This window comes from Dipodomys spectabilis, unplaced genomic scaffold, assembly GCF_019054845.1.
Source record: "Dipodomys spectabilis isolate Male_0828 unplaced genomic scaffold, ASM1905484v1 ptg000043l, whole genome shotgun sequence".
NCBI lineage: Eukaryota > Metazoa > Chordata > Mammalia > Rodentia > Heteromyidae > Dipodomys > Dipodomys spectabilis.
The window spans coordinates 30,132,535-30,156,514 of NW_024870720.1; the positions used below are offsets into that span (position 1 = coordinate 30,132,535).

At 42.0% G+C, this 23,980-nt stretch overlaps 1 protein-coding gene across 1 annotated transcript; it reads right to left on the minus strand.

Moving 5' to 3' along the window:
* Positions 1-8,544: 8,544 nt before the first annotated feature.
* Positions 8,545-15,989, minus strand: Cxcl9 (C-X-C motif chemokine ligand 9). The gene is made up of 4 exons (XM_042678390.1): positions 15,889-15,989; positions 14,286-14,412; positions 11,142-11,226; positions 8,545-8,756 (listed from the first exon to the last, which is right to left on the minus strand). Exons 1-4 carry the CDS (start codon positions 15,947-15,949, stop codon positions 8,652-8,654), a joined length of 378 nt encoding a protein of 125 aa, XP_042534324.1. The 5' UTR covers positions 15,950-15,989; the 3' UTR covers positions 8,545-8,651.
* Positions 15,990-23,980: the final 7,991 nt, after the last annotated feature.

Here is a 23,980-nt window from a genome sequence, read left to right on the forward strand (position 1 = left end):
ACAGCACAATAAGATGAAGCACCTTTGGGTCCATCTAAAGACAACACCTTCTTCCATGAGACTCCAGCCTGCATTTTATTTGCTTGTTTATTGGCAGTGCTATAGTTTAAACTCAAGAGCCTGCACTTGCTAGGCAATCATTCTCCCATTTGAGCCATGCCTCAGCCGTTTTTGCTTTAGATATTTTTCAGGTATAATCCACACTGTCCTTAAACAGCAGCCCTCTTACTTACAACCCCTACATAGATAGGATTATATGGGTGAGCCACTATGCACAGCTTATTTGTGAGATGGACTTGAGCCCCAAAACAGCAAAGGAAAAAACCTTTCTATTAGCTGTTTAGAATATGCAATGAATTATTGTCAATCATAGTCATCTTCCTGTGATAAATGAAGTCATCTTCCTGGGAGATATTTTCTCCTCTCCAGTTCTATCCTGGTACACATTCACCTCTCCAACTCTTTGGATTTTAATGATGATTTATTTTTCTATTTATTTTATTGCCTCATTAATGAATCACTGGTGTAAAAGAACTGCTCATAAAGTGAACAATGTAATGAGCTTTTACATTTGTATTTATCCATGGATCCAGGATCACAAACAGCATAATGAGCATAATTGTCATCCCTAGAGATTTTCATGTGTCGTACAGTCTCAACAGACAACAAACATGCATCTGCTTTCTATCATCACATGCAGATGAGCATTTGCTAGAATTGTATACAAGTGGAATCATACAGTATGCTTGTTCTGACATAACACTTTTTATCTGTCAGGCTTTTATCATTTAGCACACATGAGTAGTTTATTCCTTTTATTGCTGAGCAATATTCTATCATGTCCATATAGAGAAATTAGTCCATCCATTCCCCTCTCTATCCACTGGATATTTGGAGGTTCCTATTTTCTGCTAGTCTTTTGCATCTACCATCCCACCACAGAATGATTTCTCTTCTCTTCTCTTCTCTTCTCTTCTCTTCTCTTCTCTTCTCTTCTCTTCTCTTCTCTTCTCTTCTCTCCTCTCCTCTCCTCTTCTCTTTCTTCCTTTTTTAAAAAATGCTAGGTATCAAATTCAGAACCTTGTACATGCTAGGCAAGTGATCTACCGCTAAGGTTCATCCCCAGCTCCTGAAACTCTTTTTTTTATCTAGACCATCAATTACCTGCACATTACTATACCACTTCTCATTATTTTACCTATAACACTGGCCCACAAGTCTCTTCTTTATCTCATGGAGGTGATTTGTAGAGGTGAATGAAGACTTCCTTGGTTGAAGATATAGCTCAGTGATAGAACAGTTGCCTAGCCTTTGTGAAGACTTGGATTCAAAGCCCAGCTCTGAAAACAAATAAAAACTTTCTATTTTGTTCATCACTCTATCTTCAACATTTGGAGAAATATATGGTACATGGTTAATCTTGTTAATATTTGTAGAATGGGTAGATGAATGGATAATCTCTAAAGTCTAGTTCAGTTCTTCAAATATGTGAGTAAAGCAAAATATTAAAATACTTCTGGTACACACTAAATTTACCTCAAAATCAAAAAGTGACTAAAATGAATTCTAGTAATGTTTCTCATTAGAAACCAGTAATAAAGAGCATTAAGAAAAGCCTCTTACTGTTTAGAATATATAGCTTTTTAAGATTGTTTAATTGCCCACTAGGTGATGCTCCTGCCTTTCTTTTAAGTAAGAAAACAGCAGTTTGACAAAAGCAAAACAAAACAAAGGAAAACAAAAAAAAAAGGCACATGCATATGAGAAACTTAGACAAACTTTTGTCCTTTCCAAAGAGAACTTCATTTTTTTATCTTTCCTCCTTTCCCCCCATATTTATTGTAATTTTTCCCCTCACAAGCCCATCTATGTCTTTTTTTAGGTTTACAAACCACAGGCTTAATGGAGATGAGTTCCTATGCTTTTATTTATTTATTTATTTTTATTTTTATTTTTATTTTTTTTGCCGGTCATGGGGCCTGAACTCTGGGCCTGGGCGCTGTCCCTCAGCTCTTCAGCTCAAGGCTAGCGCTCTACCACTGGAGCCACAGCGCCACTTCCGGCTTTTCCTGTTTATGTGGTGCTGAGGAATCGAACCCAGGGCTTCATGATTGCAAGGCATGCACTCTACCGCTGAGCTACCTTCCCAGCCCTTTATTATTTTTTTTGACATAGACTTTGGCTAGCTTTTGCCTACGCTGGCCTTGAACCACAATCCTCTCTCTTTAGTTTTTTTTTTTATAAAACTATTCTTTATCTCCAGTATCAGTTACCAGAGACATTTTTATTTCCTTATTCAAGGAAATTTAGAAATTCATAGGGGAAGAAAGTTTATATACTGGAACAGTTGACAAGGCAATGTAAATTGTAAGTTTCTGTTATAATGGTGGTAACTTCTTGGTCAATTAATTGAAAAACAGCTTTGTTTGGGGGAAATGGAAAGTTGAGTGAGATTCTTATCTCCAATAAACCACTCAGAAAACCAGAATTGGCATTTTGGCTCAAGTGGTAGAGCACTAGCCTTAAGCTGAAGGACAGCGCCTAGGCTCAGAGTTAAAGCCCCGCGACTGACAAAAAAGAATTTTTTTAAAAACATACTTTCATATCATAATGACGTTCAATAAAACTGATTATGGGAAAAGGAAATGTATCTGCTTTGAGAAAATATAATGAAAAGAATTAAGGCTAACAGACTAAAAATTATGTGCCCATCAATGCATAATTTATTCTTCTATTTGCTTATTTTAGTATTCTTAATATTATTTTCCATATAATTTCTTTGCAGGATTTTTATGTGTTTGTGTGCAAGTATTGGGGCTTGAACTCAGGGCTTGGGCTCTATCCTGAGCTTTTATGCTCAAGGCTACTGCTCTACCTTTTTTTTTTTTTTGGGTCCAGTCATGGGGCCTGAACTCTGGGCCTGGGCGCTGTCCCTCAGCTCTTCAGCTCAAGGCTAGCGCTCTACCACTTGAGCCACAGCGCCACTTCTGGCTTTTTTGTTTTTGCTTATGTGGTGCTGAGGAATCGAACCCAGGGCGTCAGGCATGCAAGGCAAGCGCTTTAACCACTGAGCCACCTTCCCAGCCCCTACTGCACCTTCCCAGCCCCTACTGCTCTACCTTTTGAGCCACAGCTCCATTTACAGTTTTCTGATGGTTAATTGGAGATAAGAGTCTCACAAACTCTCCTGCCCAGGCTGACTTTGATTGGAGATCCTCAGATTTCAGCCTCCTAAATAGTTGGAATTATAAGCATTTGCCACCAGCACCTGGCCTTTGTAGGATTTTTTTTAAGCTATGTGCCTGTTTATTTGATGAAGGAAAAGCACTCTTCCTTGCAATATAAAGTTAAAGTGAGCATTCAATTTTAAAATCCCCAAATCTAGCTAACTGAATATTTAGTGGACAATATGCAAAAAATTGATAATGAGTAAGTAATGGTATGTGTCTTCCAACCAAGGATGGAAGGCTAAATCTCTCCTTGGAAGATAAGCGTGTTGGGAATGTGGCTTAGTGGTAGAGTGCTTGCCTAGCATGCATGCAGCCTTGGTTCGATTCCTCAGTATCACATAAGTGGAAAAAGCCAGAAGTGGCACTGTGGCTCAAGTGGTATAGTACCTGCCTTGAGCAAAAGAATCTCAGCGATATTGCCCAAGTCCTGAGTTCAAGCCACAGGACTGGCACAATAAAAATTAAAAAAGAAGAAGAAGATAAGTATGTGACACATGACCATCTGAAAAGTGCATTGAATGAAGCTGACAGTTGATGGCTAAGTTAAAGTGTGTAACAAAGCCGTGTATGGTGGTGTGTGCCTTTAATTCCAGCACTCAGAAGACTGAAGGAGAATTTTAAGCTTTTGCCTTTGAGATAAAAACACTGCAAATTATTTTTCCTTTGTTTTATGAGTCAGGGACTTATATAGCTTATGATGGCCTCAAACTCATGATCCTTTAGCCTAAATGTCCTAAGTGTCAGATTACAGGTGTGTGCCACCACCCCCAGTTTCCATATAAACACCTATAAATCAATGTTTGTCATAAGGCAGTGCTTCCTTATTTATTTATTTAGTCAATCATGGAGCTTGAACTGTGGGCCTAGGCACTGTCCCTCAGCTCTTTAGCTCAAGGCTAGTGCTCTACCACTTGAGCCACAGTGCCACTTCCGGTTTTCTGGTGGTTTATTGGAGATAAGAGTCTTATGGACTTTCCTGCCCAAGCTGGCTTTGAACAATGATCCTCAGATCTCAGCCTCCTGAGTAGCTAGGATTACAGGCATGAGCTACTGATGCTTGGCTTCCTTATTTTTTATTGAAAATTTTTTCTGTCCCCAATAACTCACTTAAAGGACGTTCCTGTCTTTATCTCAGAGTTATAGCTCAAGAGATGAGAACTAAAATGTAAGTGAATAGTATTACTATTTTTTTATTGTGAAAATACTGTATAGAGGGGTTACAATTACATGGGCAAGATAATGAGTACATTTCTTTTTTTTTTTTTTTGGGTCGGGTTGTGGGGCCTGAACTCTGGGCCTGGGTGCTGTCCCTCAGCTCTTCAGCTCAAGGCTAGTGCTCTACCACTTGAGCCACAGCGCCGCTTCCTGCTTTTTTCATTTTGCTTATGTGGTGCTGAGGAATCGAACCCAGGGCCTCAGGCATGCAAGGCAAGCGCTCTACCACTGAGCCATCTTCCCAGCCCTAATGAGTACATTTCTTATCAAGTAGTGTTGCCTCCTCCTTTGTTTCCCCTTCCCATCCTTTCCCATCTCCCACCCTCCTCCACCTCCCTACTCCTAGCCAAAGTTGTAAAGTTCGTTTTTCAACTTGTATATCTCATTGTTGCAATGGGTCCACCTGTATCCCTATTTAAACGATTTGTTTTTTCCCTTCCCCTCCACAAATTATACCGACATCAAATACAGTGAAAGCAGGGGTTATACCGTGGGGGAAGCATTACTATCAAGTACATAATAATTGAAGGGCATACAACAGCTCCTGAGTCCTTTAAAAATGATTTGTTTTCAATCAATAGTCTATTGATATCATCAGAAGTTTCAAAGTACAAAGTATAAGTGTCAATAGTGCTTTGAATTATACTTTCTCAGTGAGTATATATGTATCTAAAGTGATTATATATAAATATCATATGTATAATATATAATGTATAACATATGCTATATAATATATAATAGATACTTGTGAAAATATGCCATCTTTGGTTATTATTAACACAGTGTCCATTTACCTGTGAGATGCAAGGAACTGGGTCACAGACAAATTATGGAATTTTTTTTTTTTTTTTTTGGATCTGGTCGTGGGGCCTGAACTCTGGGCCTGGGTGCTGTCCCTCAGCTCTTCAGCTCAAGGCTAGCGCTCTACCACTTGAGCCACAGCACCACTTCCAGCTTTTTCTGCTTGTGTGGTGCTGAGGAATCAAACCCAGGGCGTTATGCATGCAAGGCAGACACTACCACTGAGTCACCTTCCCAGCCCCAAATTATGGAATATTTTTAGATTTTTTTCTTTTGGTATGTGTCAACGTCGAGTGTGTTGGGGTCCCTGGGTAAGGGTCACGAAATCACCAGGACACAGGTGTGCAAACAGCAATTGCCACTGCATGCTGTGCTTTATTGTTAGTGGGTATATATAGACAAGCAAGCATGATCTTTGCCAAGATTTGGTCAGAAAACATTCACACAAAAAATTTCAACAGATACATTTTTACTTGACCTATGAGACAATGTCTTGGTATATTATTATCTTAACTATTTTAGAGCAAGCTCAAACCACTTCTCCAATCTCAGGAAAATGCTTGACCAACTGTTCATCTATGCTCAAGCAAGCAGAATAGCTACTTCCTCAGCTCCCAGGAGTCTGTGACATTGTTTTGAGATAGGGAGAGAGAACATTTTCCCTTTCTAGCCCGACATGCCAAGAGCTTTCCTAATCCCAAACACAGTCCTCAGATAATCCTGAGGCTGGAGCCTGCATCATTCTGCCCCTTCAACATAGACCCTGAGTCTTCACAGGTATGTAAGTAGTGAGGCTTGAACTCAAGTCCTTGCACTATTACTTAGCTTCTTTTTGCTCAAGGCAGGTGCTCTGCCACTGAACCTAGTGCTCATCTCCTGCTTTTTGGTGGTTAATTGGAGATAACCTGTGTGGGCTGCCTTCAAAGCTCAACTCTCAGATTTCAGCTTCCTGAATAGCTAGGATTACAGGAAAGAGCCACCCCTACCCAGCTTGACTTTTTTTTTTTCAAATGAACTAAAGAGTATCATGCTTAGCTGAAGGTATCTGGGTGGAATTGTCACTGGCCAGTACTCAAAATGGTCTCCAGTGAGAGGAGTGACAGTGTTCAGGAAATGAGTGACCACAGATTTAATGATGCAGTTTGCTAAACCTCTTCTCCAAGGAGTCTCCAAGCTCTGTAGACGCTAACCTGGCACCAACTGTGTGCTAATTTCTGTTCCCTCTACCTTTGGTATCTTTGTCCCCATTCTTTTCTCTTCTTTCTCTCTTCCTCCCTCCCTCCCTCTCTCTCTTCTCTCCTCTCCCTCCTCCTCTCACTTCCCCCTCCTTCTCCTTGTCTCTCTCCCTGTCCCCTCATTCTTTGATGGTACTGGAGTCTTGAATTCAAGTTTGTACTTGCTAAGTAGGAATTATCCTCCTGAGCCACCCCCCCAGCCCTCATTCCCCTTCTTTATGAGATTTGATATAGTTATTGATAATTGTAATATGTTACAAATTCTCAACTGATATATACTCACATATAATTCACGTTTGCCTTAAATGAGTTTTCAAAAGGATTTTGATGGCTATCTTGTTAGATCATAGAAAGCTAGAATTTGTCAGGAAAGAGACTAAAATTAAAAAAGGAATTAAAAAAGGTTGGATGCTGGCTGTTCAGTGAAACTTCTTTTCATTTTAAGATTGAGCAATTCTAAATGTCCTGTCTCTTTTATGAACAGTGCATAACATCAGCAAGTTTTTGAATAACATTAGATGGATGTTTGTTGTGAAAGCCAAGTTAACTTCTGGTCCTAATGAGACAAGGTATCTTGTCACTGCTGGGCTCTTCAGTGACAATACTAAAAAATAATGAGTAAAAGGAGGTAATTGGGTGTTTGACAATGTGGAGTAGCCAAGAAATAGCCTTTGCCTGCTCTAAGGCAGTCTAACTATCTTCCCACGGGCACTAAACCGAGCTCTATGATGTATTTGGCATTCAGGGAAACAGTGTCTCATGCCTCAAGGACTTGACAAGCTGGTTTGGAAGAGAAAATATAGATACAAAAAATACTTAGATGAAATGAATAATTAAATGAAGTGCTCACTGGTGTGAGATTAAACACAAATGAAAAGGTGTTTTTGTTTCGTTTGTTTGTTTTTTGGAGATAGGGCCTCACTATGAAATAGGAGTTTTAAGATAATTGGAGCACCCGGAAAAGGCTTTAGAAAATTAATTTACCCATTGCAGTGGTAAAGACCAAACCCAGGGCCTTGTGCACGGTAAGGAAGTATTCTACCACTGAGCCATACCTCCAGCCCTCTAGAAAGGTTTATTTAAGAGACAGGCCTTGATTTGAACCTGTAAGACTGAATCAATTGGAAGATGAAGTCTCATGACCTCAAAAGCCATGGAGAACGTTCTGAAAGCCAAGTGTTACTGATCTCCTGTGGGAGATCCCCACAGATCCCTCAGACACTTTACAGGCAAGGCTTGTAGGTGGATTCAAATGCAGATGCCGATAGCCACAGCAGTTTGGTGAAGTCCAGCTCAATTCCAAACCGCCTGACTCACTTGCATGCAGCAGATATAGGGACTGACAGTGACCTCAGAATACTCCCTGGAGGCTGCAGTTTGTGGCCCCAGAAGCACAGGCAGCTGGTGTGCGGGGGATGTATTTGTGAAAACATTTGTCCAGATGTGGATGTGACCAGCATCGTGGTTTTAAGCATGGGAAATTTAGCTGGCCAGGGGTGTAGATAAGCAAAGACAACTATTGCCTCTAACAGTGTGTGTGTATACACACGCATGCAAGCACGTACACACCCATGTTGATTCTGGGGCTTGAACTCAAGACCAGCTTTCACTTGGCTTTTTCACTCAAGGCTGGAGTTCTACCCCTTGAACTTACTTTTTTTTGTTAGTTGGAGATAAGACTCTCATGGATTTTTCTGCCTAGGCTGACTTCAAACTTTAATCCTTAGATCTCAGCCTCCTGAGTAGCCAAGATTACAGGTGTGAGCTACCAGTGCCCAGCAACATTTTTTTTTTTTGCCAGCCCCAGGGCTTGAACTCAGGGCCTGGGCACTGTCCCTGAGCTTCTTTTGCTCAAGGCTAACACTCTACCACTTGAGCTACAGCACCACTTCTGGCTTTTTCTGTTTATGTGGTACTGAGGAATTGAACCCAGGGCTTCATGCATGCTAGGTAAGCACTCTACCACAAGCTACCTTCCCAGCCCCCAGCAACAATTCTTAACATTTGGATTTTAACATTAACTTGCTAGCTTTAGTTACAATTTCATAATATTGAATAATGAGTGAAATTAACAAGCCTATTTATTACAGCTATAGTAATCTCTTGTTGGAATTATTTCAGTACAATTAAAAACATGCAAACACAAAGTACTTGTTGGTAACGGAGTCCCTTATATAGTCTTCCTTTGATAATGGTGTTGGGATTTTTTAATCCTTTGAACTTTCTTGAATTTTTGCTGTTTCTTCCCTTTCTTCTGCTTTTTCTTTTGGCTGATCTACAATGAGAGGTAGAAGGAAAGAGCAATTTTAAAGGCTCATCATTTTTCTTTCATTACATTCCTGACTGTGTAGGGTTTTTTTTCTTTTTCTTTTTTGTCTTAAAACTGGCTTAAATGGGCACAGGAGGCTCACACCCATAATCCCAGCAACTCAGGAGGCTGAGATTTGAGGATGGTGATTCAAAGCCAGCCTGATCAGGGATGTCCATGAAACTCTTATCTCCAATTAACCACCAGAAACCAGAAGTGGATTTGTGGCTTAAGTGGTCGAATGCTAGTCTTGAGCTGAAGAGCTGAGGGACAGTGCCCAGGCCTGGAGTTCAAGCCCCATGGCAGACAAAAATCAAACAAAAAATTGGCTTAAGGTTGCTCTTTGCTCAGAGGGCTCCTGTTGATTCCTTAATTTGCTCATTTGAGGGGGCATTGCAACAGCTTTCCAGCTTCTCTGTGTGTAGGGGTATATTGGGTAGTGTGGCCTCTTGTTCTTGCTTTGCTTTGTTGCTCAAGGCTGATGCTCTACCACTTGAGCTGCACTTCCTCAATGGCTCTTCTTCTTTTGCCTATTCTTTTGGCTTACTAGTGACCTTACCCCAGTTTTGTCTATCACTCCCCTGCTTCAATGCCAGCCCTGTGAGATCGGTGCTATTATCACTCACTTTATACATATGAGGCTGAGACTAGGATAGGGGGATTTGACCAAAGTTGGACAGCTTTAGTGTGTGGTGATGACAGTCTGGCAGACTCCAGAACCTTAGAATTCAAGCACATGTCTGCATGTATGCATGCATGCATGTATGCATGTAGTATGCGGCAAAGATAGTCTGTCAGACTCCAGAACTCAAGCACATATTCTATGGCATTCCTTAAGCCCAACTCTAAACATGTCATGCAGGATTATTTCTACTTCGTTTTGGTATGCCCCCCCCCCCCATTTCTTTACTCATAAAATCGCCAGCTAGTTTATTTAAGGTACTGCCACACAGCAGGGCCCTCATACTTTTCTTTATGCTATCCTCACCTTCCTGGTAAACGCTTTACCATTCAATATCCAAATCAAGATACAAGAAGTCCCTAATACTTCTCTTGGCTGGGTGCTGGTGGCTCACACTTGTAATCCTAGCTACTCAGCAGGCTAAGATCTGAGGATTAAGGTTCAAAGCCAGGCTAGACAGGGAAATTTGTGAAACTCTTATCTTCAATTAACCATGAGAAAACCATAGTGGGCCTGTGGCTTAAAGTGGTAAAGCAGGAGTCTTGAGTGAAGAAAAACTCAGGGATAGTGCCCAGACCCTGAATTCAAACCCCATGACCAAACAAAATGAAACAACAATAACAAAAATCTCTCTTCCCTCTGTTACTCCTTCCTCTATAATCTTTATTTCCCTCTCTCTTTTTGGGCCAGTATTGGGGCTTGAACTGAGAGCCTAGTACTCTTTTTTTTTTTTTTTGGTCGGTCGTGGTGCTTGAACTCTGGGCCTGAGCGCTGTACCTCAGCGCTCTTCAGCTCAAGGAGAGTAATTTACCACCTGACCTACAGCGCCACTTCCAGTTTTCTAGTGGTTCATTGGAGATAAGAGTCTCACGGACTTTTCTGCCGGGGCTGGCTTGATCCTCAGATCTCAGTCTCCTGAGTAGCTAGGATTACAGGCGTGAACCACCGGCACCGGGCTGAGCCTAGTACTCTTGATTGGATTTTTTTACTCAGCTGGCATTTCATTGCTTTGAGCCACAGTACCACTTCTGACATTTTTGCTTTTAACTGGAGACTGTTGGATTTGTATCTGGGCTAGCTTTGAACCACAAGCAGATCTCAGACTCCTGAGTAAGATGTGAGTCTCTTAAATTTCTCCCAGTGTTTCACATTTACATAATACATCATTGAAAAATTTCTGCTACAATAGGAAAGGATTCTATCTTATTACCTCAATTTTCTTTTTTTTTTTTTTTTGCCAGTCCTTGGGCTTGAACTCTGTCTCTAGGTGCTATCACTTGGCTTTTCTACTGAAAGCTAGCAATCTACCACTTGAACTACAGCTCCACTTCCAGCTCGTGTGTGTGTGTGTGTGTGTGTGTGTGTGTGTGTGTGTGTGTGTGTGTGTGTGTGTGTGTGTGTGGTTAATTGGAGTTAAGAGTCACACAGACTTTTCTGCCCAGGATGGCTTTGAACTATAATTCTTAGCAGCTAGGATTACAGGCCTCCTGAGTAGCTAGGATTACAGGCCTGAGCCACTGGCTCCTGGCTTCTTATTACCTTTTTATCCTCAGCGTCTTACTATTCAATTCAATGCAATTAAATGGATGAAATGATAAAAAATGTGGAACTATAGATTGTCTTCCAAAATTAATTTGTAAAGAAAACTGCTGTTTCTCCTGCTGACAAACCTGTTTCTCCCAGTTTTTCAGCAGTCTCTTCACGTGTATAGACTCCGGATCGAGACATGTTTGGACCCCATTCCTTAGGGTAGCACTGCAAAGAAGTAACAATGAGGTTGGTTTAATGAGTTCATAAGTTTTTTGCAGAAACAATGAAAGTAAGAATGGAACTTGCTGATTTTTCTAATGAAATGACTTAAAAGATGTTTTCCAAAGACAAGCTATACTTTTTTTTCCCCCAGTCTTGGGACTTGAACCCAGGGCCTGGGAACTGTCCCTGAGCTTCTTTTTGCTCAAGGCTAGCGCTCTACCACATGAGACACAGCACCACTTCCAGCTTTTTCTGTTTATGTGGTACTGAGGAATTGAACCCAGGGCTTCATTTATGCTAGGCAAGCACTCTAACACTAAGCCACATTCCCAGTCCAAGCTATGTTTTAAAAGTCATATCTGTCTTTCCATAAATAATCTCAGATTTTATTCATTAATTTTTCTGTATAGTCTGAGAAGTAGCTATCTATCTCATGTATCATCCTTGATTTAGATATCAAAGCAATTAGAACACCTGTGTCCTTTAACTATAGCAATTCTAATCTCTAAAAGATAACAGGAAACACAATATTGTTAAAATAAGACTTTGAAAAGTAGCAACAACCTGGAAATAATCAACATTTCTGAAAGACATTAGATGTATAAATTATGGGATACCCATATGATGCAATATAATTTGACTATTGGAATAATTTTTAGTGGAGGGATTTGTTGTTCAGTGGTATGAAATATGCCAAACGTGCAAGTCCTGAGTTCAACCCTCAGCACCAAGGGGGAAAAGACATCATTAGAAAAAAATGACATTATTAAATATTTTTGATGTGAGAAAATTCATAGTAATTGTGCTAATTTAAAAACGAGTATAAAACTGTACAGTATAAGCCAAGCAATGGTGGTTTATGCCTATAATCTTAACTACTCAGGAGGCTGAGAACTGTGTATCATGGCTCAAAGCCAGCTCAGGCAGGAAAGTCCTTAAGATTTTTTTTTTTTTTTCGTCAGTCGTGGGGCCTGAACTCTGGGCCTGGGTGCTGTCCCTCAGCTCTTCAGCTCAAGATTAGCACTCTACCACTTGAGCCACAGCGCCACTTCTGGCTTTTTCTGCTTATGTGGTACTGAGGAATTGAACCCAGGCCTCATGCATGCAAGGCAAGCACTCTACCACTCAATCTACCATTGGGCCACCTTTCCAGTCCCTGAAGATTCTTATCTCCAATTAAGCACCAAAAATCCAGTGGTTGATTGGAGATTAAGCTTGAACTGTGGTTCTAGCAGTAGACTGCTAGAATTAGAGACAACGCCCAGGTCCTGAGTTTAAGCTGCAGGACCTGCACACACACACACACACACACACACACACACACACACACACACACACACACACACACACACACACACACACACACACACACACACACACACACACAGCTATATAAAACTATACAGCAGTCTCTCCTTATCTGTAGGGGCTTAGGTTTCAAGACCTTTCTTTCTTTCTTTCTTCCTTCCTTTCTTTCTTTCTTTCCTTCCTCCCTCCTTCCCTCCCTCCCTCTCTCTCTCTCTCTCTCTCTCTCTCTCTTTCTTTCTTTCTTGTGCTGGACATTGAACTCAGGGCCTGGATGCTGTCCCTGAGCCTCTCTGTGCTCAAAGCTAGCACTCTACCACTTGAGCCACAGCACCATTTCCAGCTTTTTCCATTTATGTGGTACTGAGGAATGGAACCCAGAGCTTCATGCATGCCAGGCAAGCACTCTACCACTAAGCCACATTCCAACCCTCAAGACATTCTTTAGATGCCTGAAATATTTGATAGTACTGAACCTTATGTATACTCTTTTTCTTATATATCTATGCATGTATATTCTTTTTTTTTTTAAACTTTTGTGCTTTTATTTTATTTTATTTTATTTTTTGGGTCCAGTCGTGGGGCCTGAACTCTGGGCCTGAGTGCTGTCCCTCAGCTCTTCAGCTCAAGGCTAGCACTCTACTACTTGAGCCACAGAACCACTTCTGGCATTTTTCTTTTTGCTTATGTGGTGCTGGGGAATCGAACCCAGGGCCTCAGGCATGCAAGGCAAGTGCTCTACCACTGAGCCAACTTCCCAGCCCACATGTATATTCTTATGATAAAGTTTAATTTATAAACTAGGCGCTGTAAGGATTAAAAACAATAAACAATACATTAAAACAACTATAATAATATACTATAATAAATTATTTAAAAGGTTTATTTCTAGAAGTTTCCACCTTATATATATATATATATATATTTTTTTTTTTTTGGTCAGTTGTGGGGCTTGAACTCTGGGCCTGGGCACTATCCCTCAGTTCTTTAGCTCAAGGCTAGCATTCTACCACTTGAACCACAGCAGCACTTCTGGTTTTCTGGTGATTAATTGGAGATAAGATTCACAGACATTCTTGCCAGGTCTTGCTTTGAACCTCGATCTTCAAATCTCAGCCTTCTGAGTAGCTAGGATTACAGGCATGAGCCACTGGTGCCTGGCCCACCTTATATTTTATATACTATAGTTGATCAAGTATAACAAACCCAGGAACATGAGTCAGCGGACTAGGTGGAAAGTACTATATGTAACATATGATTATATTGGTTTTATTGGTATATTTATTATATACGTGTGTTTGCATATATATACGTAAAACAAACAAGAGGATTTTGGAAGACCAAATACCCAAGGGGTTAATAGTATTTATCACTGGGTGGCAGGATTGTAAATGGTTTTTATTTTCATCTTTTTAGTTACATGCGTTCAGCATTTTCTAGGAGCCCATTTTCAAGCTTGAACCTGGCTTTCCTAGGTAGAAATTCTTATTAGCCTTAAAGAAATGCAATTTTTTTTGTTTTGAAAAAACAAAACATGCTGTATAATGAACATATATTACTTAAGTGGTATATCACCTCTGGTTCCTAATCTCTATGAGAAATTGATCTTTTATGTGAAGAAAGAAAGTTGCTGCTGGCATTTACAGAGGGACAAACCATCTGAATCGTCACAGGGGCAGGCAGACAGTGTGACATCCACAGTAAAGTCAGTGTTGCAGCTCATGTGGCACACGTGTGTCAGATGAGTTTTTACTTACATGATTTCAGTTTGCTCACAGAAAGGACTTGCGGCAAATTTTTTGAGGTCTTTTAAGGATTTGGGGTTGATCCTCTCTTGCTTAGTGTTGATGCAGGTACAGTGCTGATTCCTAATTACTGGGATTCCTTAGAGAAAGAGAAAGATCACAATGTACATTTAGACTAATGTCTCAATTGATGTGATTCATCAGGATTCTACCTTTGATGTAATCATGATTCCTGCAGTCATTTTACTGTGTTGTTTGTACATCCTCATCACAAAATGTTATAGAGAAAAAGACTGAGGGGTGACATTGTCCAAAAAGAAATGTACTCTGTACCTGACAACTATAGCATAACTATAACACCTCTGTACATCACCTTAAGAACAATAATAAAATAATTAAATTAATAAGAAAAAGAAGACTTAGGTTTGGAGAGGTCAAAGATGAGAACAAAGTCATATGGTTTTGGAGGAGGGACTAAGTTCTCAGTTCAGATCTCTCATTCTAGAGGTATTGCTCTTAACTATCTTACTTTATAACCTTGGCTGGAAAACTTACACAATATTAATAAATGCCTATTACAGGTTAGACATATATTTCAGGTGTGTTATGTGAGCCAGGGTACCTTACGTGACTTCCAAATCCATTTATTACCTAAATTGGCATAGGTTCGGATCTAAAGTCCTACTTATAACGTTTACCACTCACATTCTCATCTTTCTCCTCCCCATTTCCTTGGTTTTCAATAGTGCTTTAAACTTGTGGTGTGTGTGTGTGTGTGTGTGTGTGTGTGTGTGTGTGTGTGTGTGTGTGTGTGTGTGTGTGTGTGTGTATGTCTGGGGATTGAGTTCCATGGGCATTGAGCTATGCCCCTGGTCCTTTTGCTTTTAGAATGTTTTTCTGATAGAGTCTCACAAAGGCTTATGCAAGCTAGCCTCTAACCATGATCCTCCTACTTCTACCTCTCAGTAGCTAGGACTGATTAGAGGTGTGTGCTACCACATTCACCTCAAAGTCTTTAAAATAGAGATCTTCATACTTTACTTCTTATATCCATTCACCTACTATGCCACACATTAACTACAAAATTTCCACTATACATATGTGGAATTGTAAATAGGTTTTATTTGTCTGCAGTAACAAAACCAATTAGTAGACAGATTAGGATCAACTTTTCTAGATCTAGATCTCAATTGCTTAATCACAGACATAATTATCCAAAAACAATATTAACATAATAAGCATAATATAGGAGGCTTTTATCTTATTATCAGCTGTCAATGCTGCTGATTTCACAACCCTTCTTAGAAATCACCCATTTATGTGATCTAGAAGTAATACAGAAATTCCCTTGGATCTGAGAGGTAATTTCTCATGGTTAATGTTGTAATATGTATTAAACACTAGGCATTCACGTTCCTAGACAGACTTGTGTTTGACTTGGCAGATCTAAGTGATGCCCTGTGGACGACTGATCACATTCTTAAGATGTTTTTCTGATCCCAATGTTACTTTCTAATAGGTGTAGAATAGTCACTAGTACCTGGTTGAACTCCAAGAATTTCATAGTGAGCCATACCTCTGACTTGACTAACCTAATATAACTGAAAGCTCTTACCTTGAACTCCAAACAGAAGCAGGAGGATGATGCCCAAGAGGAGAGGAATGCCTCTCTCCATAGTGGCAACAGGGGGTGTGCTGCCTCACTCCTGTACAGGAGTTCAGGTCTGAGGAATTCTTTAGAGAACATGTGCTTGGGGGTCATATTTATCTAGGGGATCACTTTCCTACTAAACTCTGATTGGTTGCTGTCCTTAGCTGAGATAGCTACGTTGAACTAATCAGACCACACTCTCCATTGTTCTTGGGGAAACCCTACTTTCAGATCCAAGGGAATTTCTGCAGGCTTAATTTCAATTTCACATAAATGGGTGACTTTCAGTAAAGGATGCACTGGCAATCTTTAGCACCCACAGCTGCTCACCTGGGTAAATAGGTTACATAATGAATAGACTAATGTCATGCAATATAAGTTGGGAGTGTGGTTTCCAGGTGGCAAATAACAAAGTCCAGAGAAGTGATTCCCTTAATGTTGTGGCATAGTCTTTTGTATGCCATATGACTCCATTTATCTTTTTTGATACTGTCCACTCAACAACTTAATAAAATTTGATTTCTTCAGGGACCAAGGTGTTTTAAGAACTAGTATTCAGTTAACTTCATATCATTGCTGCTACAGTTGCTTATTATTATTATTATTATTACGTTGGTTGCAGTCTTGGGGCTTAAACTCAGGGCCTGGGCACTGTCCCTGAGCTTCTTTTTGTTCAAGGCTAGTGCTCAGTCACTTGAGCCACAGTGTCCTTGAGGCTTTTGTGATAGTTGGAGGTAAGAGTCTTTCTTTTTTTGGGGGGGGGAGTCCGATCGTGGGGCCTGAACTCTGGGCCTGGGCACTGTCCCTCAGCACTTCAGCTCAAGGCTAGCGCTCTACCACTTGAGCCACAGCACCACTTCCGGATTTTTTCTTTTGCTTATGTGGTGCTGAGGAATCGAACCCAGGGCCTCATGCATGCAAGGCAAGCACTCTACCACTGAGCCATCTTCCCAGCCTGGAGGTAAGAGTCTTATAGGCTTTCCTGCCCAGGCTGACTTTGAAGTGCAATCCTCAGATCTCAGCCTCTTGAGTAGCCAGGATTACAGGTATGAGCTATCAGCTGCAAGCACAGTTTATTATTTTTAATCAAATTAAGGCCAGGTGATCATGCTTGTAATCCTAGCTACTCAGAAGGGTGAGATCTGAAGATCAAGGCTTGAAACCAGAGACTGTTATCTCTTATTAATCAACAAAAAGCCAATAGAGGTGGTATGGTGGGAGTGGTAGAGCTCTAGCCTTGAGCCAAAAAGGTAAGAGTGCAAGGTGAGTTCAAGCATCAGTGCAGCACCCAAAAAATTTTAGATCAGGGCTGGGAAGGTGGCTCAGTGGTAGAGTGCTTGCCTTGCATACCTGAGGCCCTGGGTTCGATTTCCTTAGCACCACATAAGCAAAAAGAAAAAAGCCGGAAGTGGTGCTGTGGCTCAAGTGGTAGAGCGCTAGCCTTGAGCTGAAGAGCTGAGGGACAGCGCCCAGGCCCAGAGTTCAGGCCCCGCTACCAGACCCCTCCCCCCAAATTTTTTTAGATCAATCGGCACAGCAGTTCAGTTCAGACCCACTGGGTCTCTCAACAATGACTAAGGTAGCTTATGTTTCTCCAACAGATGTAGGTGTACTGGTGGCTTTTTTTCTATGAGATCATCCAAGCTATTCTTGCTTGCAAGTCTTGCTGCTTTGCTACCATATCCGGGTTGCTGTCTTCATGCACATGGCCAGATGGCCAATTTCCAAGTACAAGATGATAAAAAGACAGGAAAAGGGCATCTTACTTCTTTTGACATCCAGCTTAGAAATTGGACCCATCCCTTCCTAAGCATCAGAACTCACTCACATGGCCATAGGCCTCACCGAGCTGCAAGAGTAGGTAAGAAATATCGTCTTTATTTTGGTTGACCAAATATTTGAGGTTCCATTCTACAAAACAATGCTTCTTTGCTGGACAAAGCTGATATAGGGCCCGATCACAGGCTCCTTTGGAGCCATGAGCAACCTTACTCTGGCTGTCCTCAGTCTCTCCTGGCTTCTACTTTAACGTTGTAGCACCCCGTCTCCAAGTCCCAGTGGCAGAGTGGACATGTGTATGAAAGCATTCACTGTCCCTTCTGTCCCAGAACATGTAAGAGGCATGTGAACAGAATTGATGCAGTTGACATAACAGCTCAATTACGACAGATGAGCTTATTCAAGCTTAGCTACTGGTTTTGCTATTTTTCTAATCGGGGGATTCTGGACCCTATGGAAAAGTCAACGGTACTTGGACATATTTAAGGGAAATGTAAAAAGTTTGTTTTTTGTTTTTGTTTTTGCCAGTCCTGGGGCTTGAACTCAGGGCCTGGGAGCTGTCCCTGAGCTCTTCAGCTCAAGGCTGGTGCTCTACCACTTGAGCCATAGCGTCATTTCTGGCTTTTTTCTGTTTATGTGGTGCTGAGGAGTTGAACCAAGAGCCTCATGCATGCAAGGCAAGCATTCTACCACTGAGCCACCTTCCCAGCCCCGTGTGTTTTCTTTTAAGTAAGCATGTAACACATCAAGTGAGAACAGTATAAGATCTAAATTTCCAAATGAGCAATATATTGAAAGAACTGAAGATAATTTCTAATTAAAAAATAAGTCTTAGGAAATTATATTTAAAAAACCTGACAAATGTATCACTGTGTTACCTGGGGTGCAAAACACTCCCAGCCAGGCAAATTTCCATGTAAACATGACTCACATCTGTAGTAATTGCTACTCAGGAGGCTGAGATCTGAGGATCAAGATTCAAAGCCAGCCTGGATAAGAAAGTCCATGAGATTCTTATCTCCAATAAACCACCAGAAAATCCAGCGGTAGAACTGTGGCTCAAGTGGTAAAGGGCCAGTCTGGAGTGAAAAAGTCAAGCAGGAGTACAAGGCTCCAGTCCCAGATCATCATCATCATCATCATCATCATCATCATCATCATCATCATCATCATCATGCTCCACTTCCTCCTCTTCCTCATCTCAGAGGAAGAAAGATACTCTTTGTTTATTTTATTTTTATGCTAGTTCTGGGGCTTGAAAATAGGGCCTGGGAGCTGTCCCTGAGCTTTTTTTTTTTTGCCAAAGACTAGCACTCCACCACTTGAGCCACAACTCCACTTCTAGCTTTTTGTTAATTACTTGTAGATAAGAGTCTCACAGACTTTTATGCCTGGGCTGGCCTTGAACCACAAATCTGCAGATTTAAGCCTCTTGAGTAGTTAGAATTATATGTGAGTTTCCAGCATCTGACTTCTTATTCTGATGTCTTCTTATTCTGCAATCTTCAGATCTCAGCCTCCTGAGTAGCTAGGATTACAGGTATGAGCCAGCCTTAAGATGTTTTTAACACTATAATTCATTGATTTAAAAAAATGTTATTAGAGAGTAACAAGCATTGAAATGGTCCAACTGAGATAAATAATACTAGAAAAAATTATTAGAAATATTATTTGATCTAAGGTTGTTGTATACTAGCAACTTTATCTCATCATTGAAGGGAATCATTGATAGAGGAAAGAGAAAAAAAGAAAAATTACAGCTAATAGATGTTCCATTTGTTGAACATGTAGACCAGTGCATGCTGTGCTACATGTAGACATTTTTCTTCCTTCTCGTCCCTCTCTATAACCTTTCAAGAATAGGGTTCCAAAGAAGTATCTTTGTATCTTTTTAAAAAATTATGTATGTTGGGGCTGGGAAGGTGGCTCAGTGGTAGAGCGCTCTTGCCTTGCATGCATGAGGCCCTGGGTTCGATTCTTCAGCACCACATAAGCAAAAAGAAAAAAGCCGGAAGTGGTACTGTGGCTCAAGTGGTAGAGCGCTAGCTTTGAGCTGAATTGCTGAGGGACAGCACCCAGGCCCAGACTTCAGGCCCCACGACCGGACCTCCCCACCCCCCCAAAAAAAATTATGTATGTTTTTCTGTTTTCTTTCCTTCTTTTTTTCTTTTGTGCTGTACTGGGTCTTGAATTCAGAGCCACACCTCCAGTCCTGCATCCTCCTTTTAAAGCTTATCCTACAGGAATACTGTTGAAAAAATAAACGACACACAAAGCATTTTTCTCTTCCATCTCCTTCACCAGTGGCTCTTTCCTGTCTCCTTTCCTCTTTTTCTCCCTACGTTAGTCAAACTCTTAAATTGTATCTAACTCTGGAGAGACTTCTGCAAAAAACATTCTATGCCAGGTATGGCAGAACTTTTTTTTGTGGCTTGAACACAGGGCCTGGATGCTGTCCCTGAGCATTTTTGCTCAGCACTATGCACTTCTGTGTATGTGTGTGTGTGGTTAATAGGAAGTAAGAGTCTCACGGACTTTCCTGCCCAAGCTGGCTCCAAAACATGATCCTCATTTCTCAGCCTCCTGAGTAGCTAGGATTACAGCCATGAGCCAGCAATGCCTGGCAGGTATATCAGAACTTTATACAAAAGAATAAACATTTTGCAACAAAAAAATCACTCTAACCATGTTTCTCACTCTTTCAAAAAATTATTCCCTCTCCCTGAGAAAATGTATTTAAAGTAATGAAGTTAAAGAGAGTAATTAAATATTAAGAAATTGATTTTGTTGTGTAGGTTTGAACTTTGGTGGACTACTAATCATTAATGGAATCTAGATTAAATTTATGCCTCAAAGAAACATTAAATGTTAATAAATTAATTTTGTTGTGTAGGGTTGAACTTTGGTGAGCCACTAATCATGTAATTAAGGCTTTTTTAGCCTCCTAAGACTCCATGTTCTCTTGAAACAGTGCTACAAACCCCTCCTTTAAGAGTGCATGTTAGAGACTAACAATGCATGTTAAAGAATAGCATGAAATGCTAATGGCTGGCTTCTTTATGGACTATTCATGTCTGAGTGGAATTATTATAGAATTCTTTTTGAAGAAAGCTTGTGGCGGCCTTTGATAAGGCTTACACACCTGGTTATGGGAATAGAGGTGAGCATGCCTACAGTGGAGTTGGGTGCGGGTGTGAGCTTTGTTACCTAAGGACCGTTGAATACTTCTGTGCCCTTCAGCCCTCTCATCTGCAGAAGCAATGATCAACTGCACAGGTGGTATACATTGCCGACTTCACAACATCACGGAGTTCGATCATGGCTTTTCTTTCTGGAAAATAATGGAGGCTGGAAACTTTTTAGGATCCAGACGAAGGCCTGCCTAATTGCTCGAACCATCTCTTTGCTCCTTCTCGATCCTCAGTGTTTGCTCCCGCCCTTGTCCTGTAACGTGGTGCCCACTGTGCCTGCCTGTCGTCCATCACACCAGCCTTTCCCTGCCTAATTATTCACGCAAGCGACCCTCCCGTAGCCCCAAAAATCATCAGGCTGCGCCCTCGGGGCCTTCCTGTCTCTAGGCCCATCCTCGTGGAGCAGATACACACAGCACACACACACACACACGTGTGTCATTGGTGCTCAGCGCAACCTCTATCACCACTGGAGGAGGGAGGCCCACTGGGATGTGTGTGTGCGCGTGTGTGAGGGAGTGTGTGGAGCTGTGCACTTTGAAACACCTTGCTGAACCCAGCACCAGCTTTGGAAGAAGATTCTGGAAGCCTGGCACCGTAAGGACTGAGTACACGTGTTCAGTGGCGAGAGAAGGGGTTCAGGCTGGGCTGGGCCGGTCTGGCCACCTGCCAGGTCTTCCCCGCGCGAGGGCCGCAGCCTCCCTGACCTCTTCCCACCCGAGGCTCGCGCACTGCGCATGCCCATCCAGCTGTGATTCCAGAATCTTCTTCAGGCTGGAGGTTACAGCCGCAGTTCCCAACGCCCGCTCATCGGGTGTAGCCGCTGGGTGTCCCCGCGGCCTGCGCTGATCTGACGAGAGAGGCTCTTCGGTGAGGAAGGGTAGAGGTGGTGGCGTCCATCCTGGGGTGGGGGGTGGGGCTGAAGTGTGGGGGGCAGGAAGGGGGCCGAGGTGGGAAGAGGAGGAAGGAGGGGGCCGATGCTGGCTGGAGCGTTGGGGGCCAGGCCCGCAGGGAGCGATGGCCCCATCAGGGCCCAGTGTCTGGGGCGCAGGCCGCAGGCAAGGGCGGGGAGCCCTGGGGTGAAGGCTGCTGTGGGCATTGGTAGGAATCCCTTCATATCCCGTCTTCTTTATTTCCCAGCTTCCCAGAAGGGCAGGTTTTCTGGGCTCCAGGAGGAATGGCAGGTGGGGCCAGGGCTGCTCCAGGTGGAGGCCGCTGGGAACCTGCCCCCGCCCAGGCCCCCCCCCCACCCCCAGGAAGGACGGACAGGCCAGGCGGGCCCTGGCTTGGGCTGCGTACAGGCCTGTGGGCTGCTGGAATGCTTGCCTGCCTCCCACCCCTCGGGGGTGCAAGTTGGCAAGTCCGTTGGGTGGGAATGAAGCAGCTCAAGCCCTGCAGAAGGGGTGAGAAAAATCCCAAGGATCCCGCGGGAACTGGGGGGCTGGGGGGGGGGGGCGGCGGGAAGGGGCGCTGCAGGGCTTTTAGGAGAAACAGAAACCTGCAAAGAGGATGTGGTAGGCGTTCCTCACAGTCCTGGGGAGATAGCCAAGCGAGATCAGGACAGTTGACATCAACCGCGAGTTCTTCATTCCCCAGGGGACAAGAGTCGAGTTCACTGTTGGCTTCAAAAACCTCCAGTTCTGAGTCCCCAAGGAATGGACTGGTGATGTAACCCTCAAGTCTTGCCTCGCAGGATGTGCTGTGTGTGTCTTCCCTTTAGACATTGTTTTATTTATGGATCCATGTGATCTGCTTTATTATGTCAACAGCATTACTGAGTTGGTCATAGTAAGAATGAGAGGTTTCCTTTTTAATCATGAGAGGGGAAGTGTCTCATAAGGAACCCCAAGCCTTGTTTTAGTTTCTGACCGTGTGGACTTCCCCCTCCTTTCAGCTATTACTAAAAGGTGTGTTTGAAAATCTCAGAAAGAAAAAAAAAAAGTCTCAGAAACCCCAGCTGCACATTCTGATTTTTCTCCTACTCTCTTTTCTCCCTATGAAGCCAAATGATAGGTCAAGCTCTCTGCAAGCAAATAGTAGTTTGGTTGGGTTTCAAGTCTTGTTTGAATCTCAGATTACAGAAATTTATTAAATGAGTTTTACTATACTGGCTTCTTGGTTTATAGTTCTCAAAAGTCTGAGGACTGGATTAGATTTGTGAATAGGCTGTTTTGAGAGAGGAGGTCAGGACTCCCTTTCAAAGACAGCTATTGCTAAATGTTGGCAGTAACAACGTTTTCTCTGAATTTTGGCAAATCACTTCATAGTCTGATGACTTGTGACTGCATTTGTTAAGCAGCTGCTGTCTAACCAGAGGAAAAATTGTCCTGAAAACAGAGAAGCAATTTTTATGTTTAAAATATTCAGATTTATTTAAAAAATTTAACTCTACCAAAAAAGAAAATCTAGGGTCTCATTAAGTGTTGAATCATTTGTTTCATTCTTCAACTTTTATCATGATTCTAGACTGAGGACACAAATACTAGCAATAATTTCTGCCCTCAAAGAGCTCAATTTAGTGAGTTAGGGGGACAGCATGTAAATTAATTACTGTAGGAGAAATTCTATGTTAAAGGACTGTATAAAACTGTTGGGTTCAGAGAAGGCCCCAACCATTGCTGATGGGCTCAAATACAGCTTTTGAATTAGGCCTTTAAGAAAATTGCTTGGAGATTGTTGATAGAAGAAAGTGAGGGAAACATCTTATTTGAGCAGAAGGCATGAGAGAGTATGCTAGATTTCAGAAGCTGTAAACACTTTGGCACAGGGGACTGACAATAGGGAATGGTGAGAAGTGAGGCTAGACCAAAACTGGAGGACAAATTGGCCTTTTAATCTGAAGTGAGGACTTCAATATTGAAGGATATTAACCAAGGGAATGACTAGATATTCACACACACAGCTATATGTGTAGTACCTTGCCGTAGACCCTCCAGAGACCACCAGGGAGCCGTCGCCCATGTAAATGCATGAGAGTCATTTATTACAGCTCGGGCCAGACTCACAAATCTTCCCTGCCGCAGCAGGTCCAAAATGTGAGCCCCGACCCCTTGTCCAGAGAGTTTTTATAGAGGAGGTCATTACAG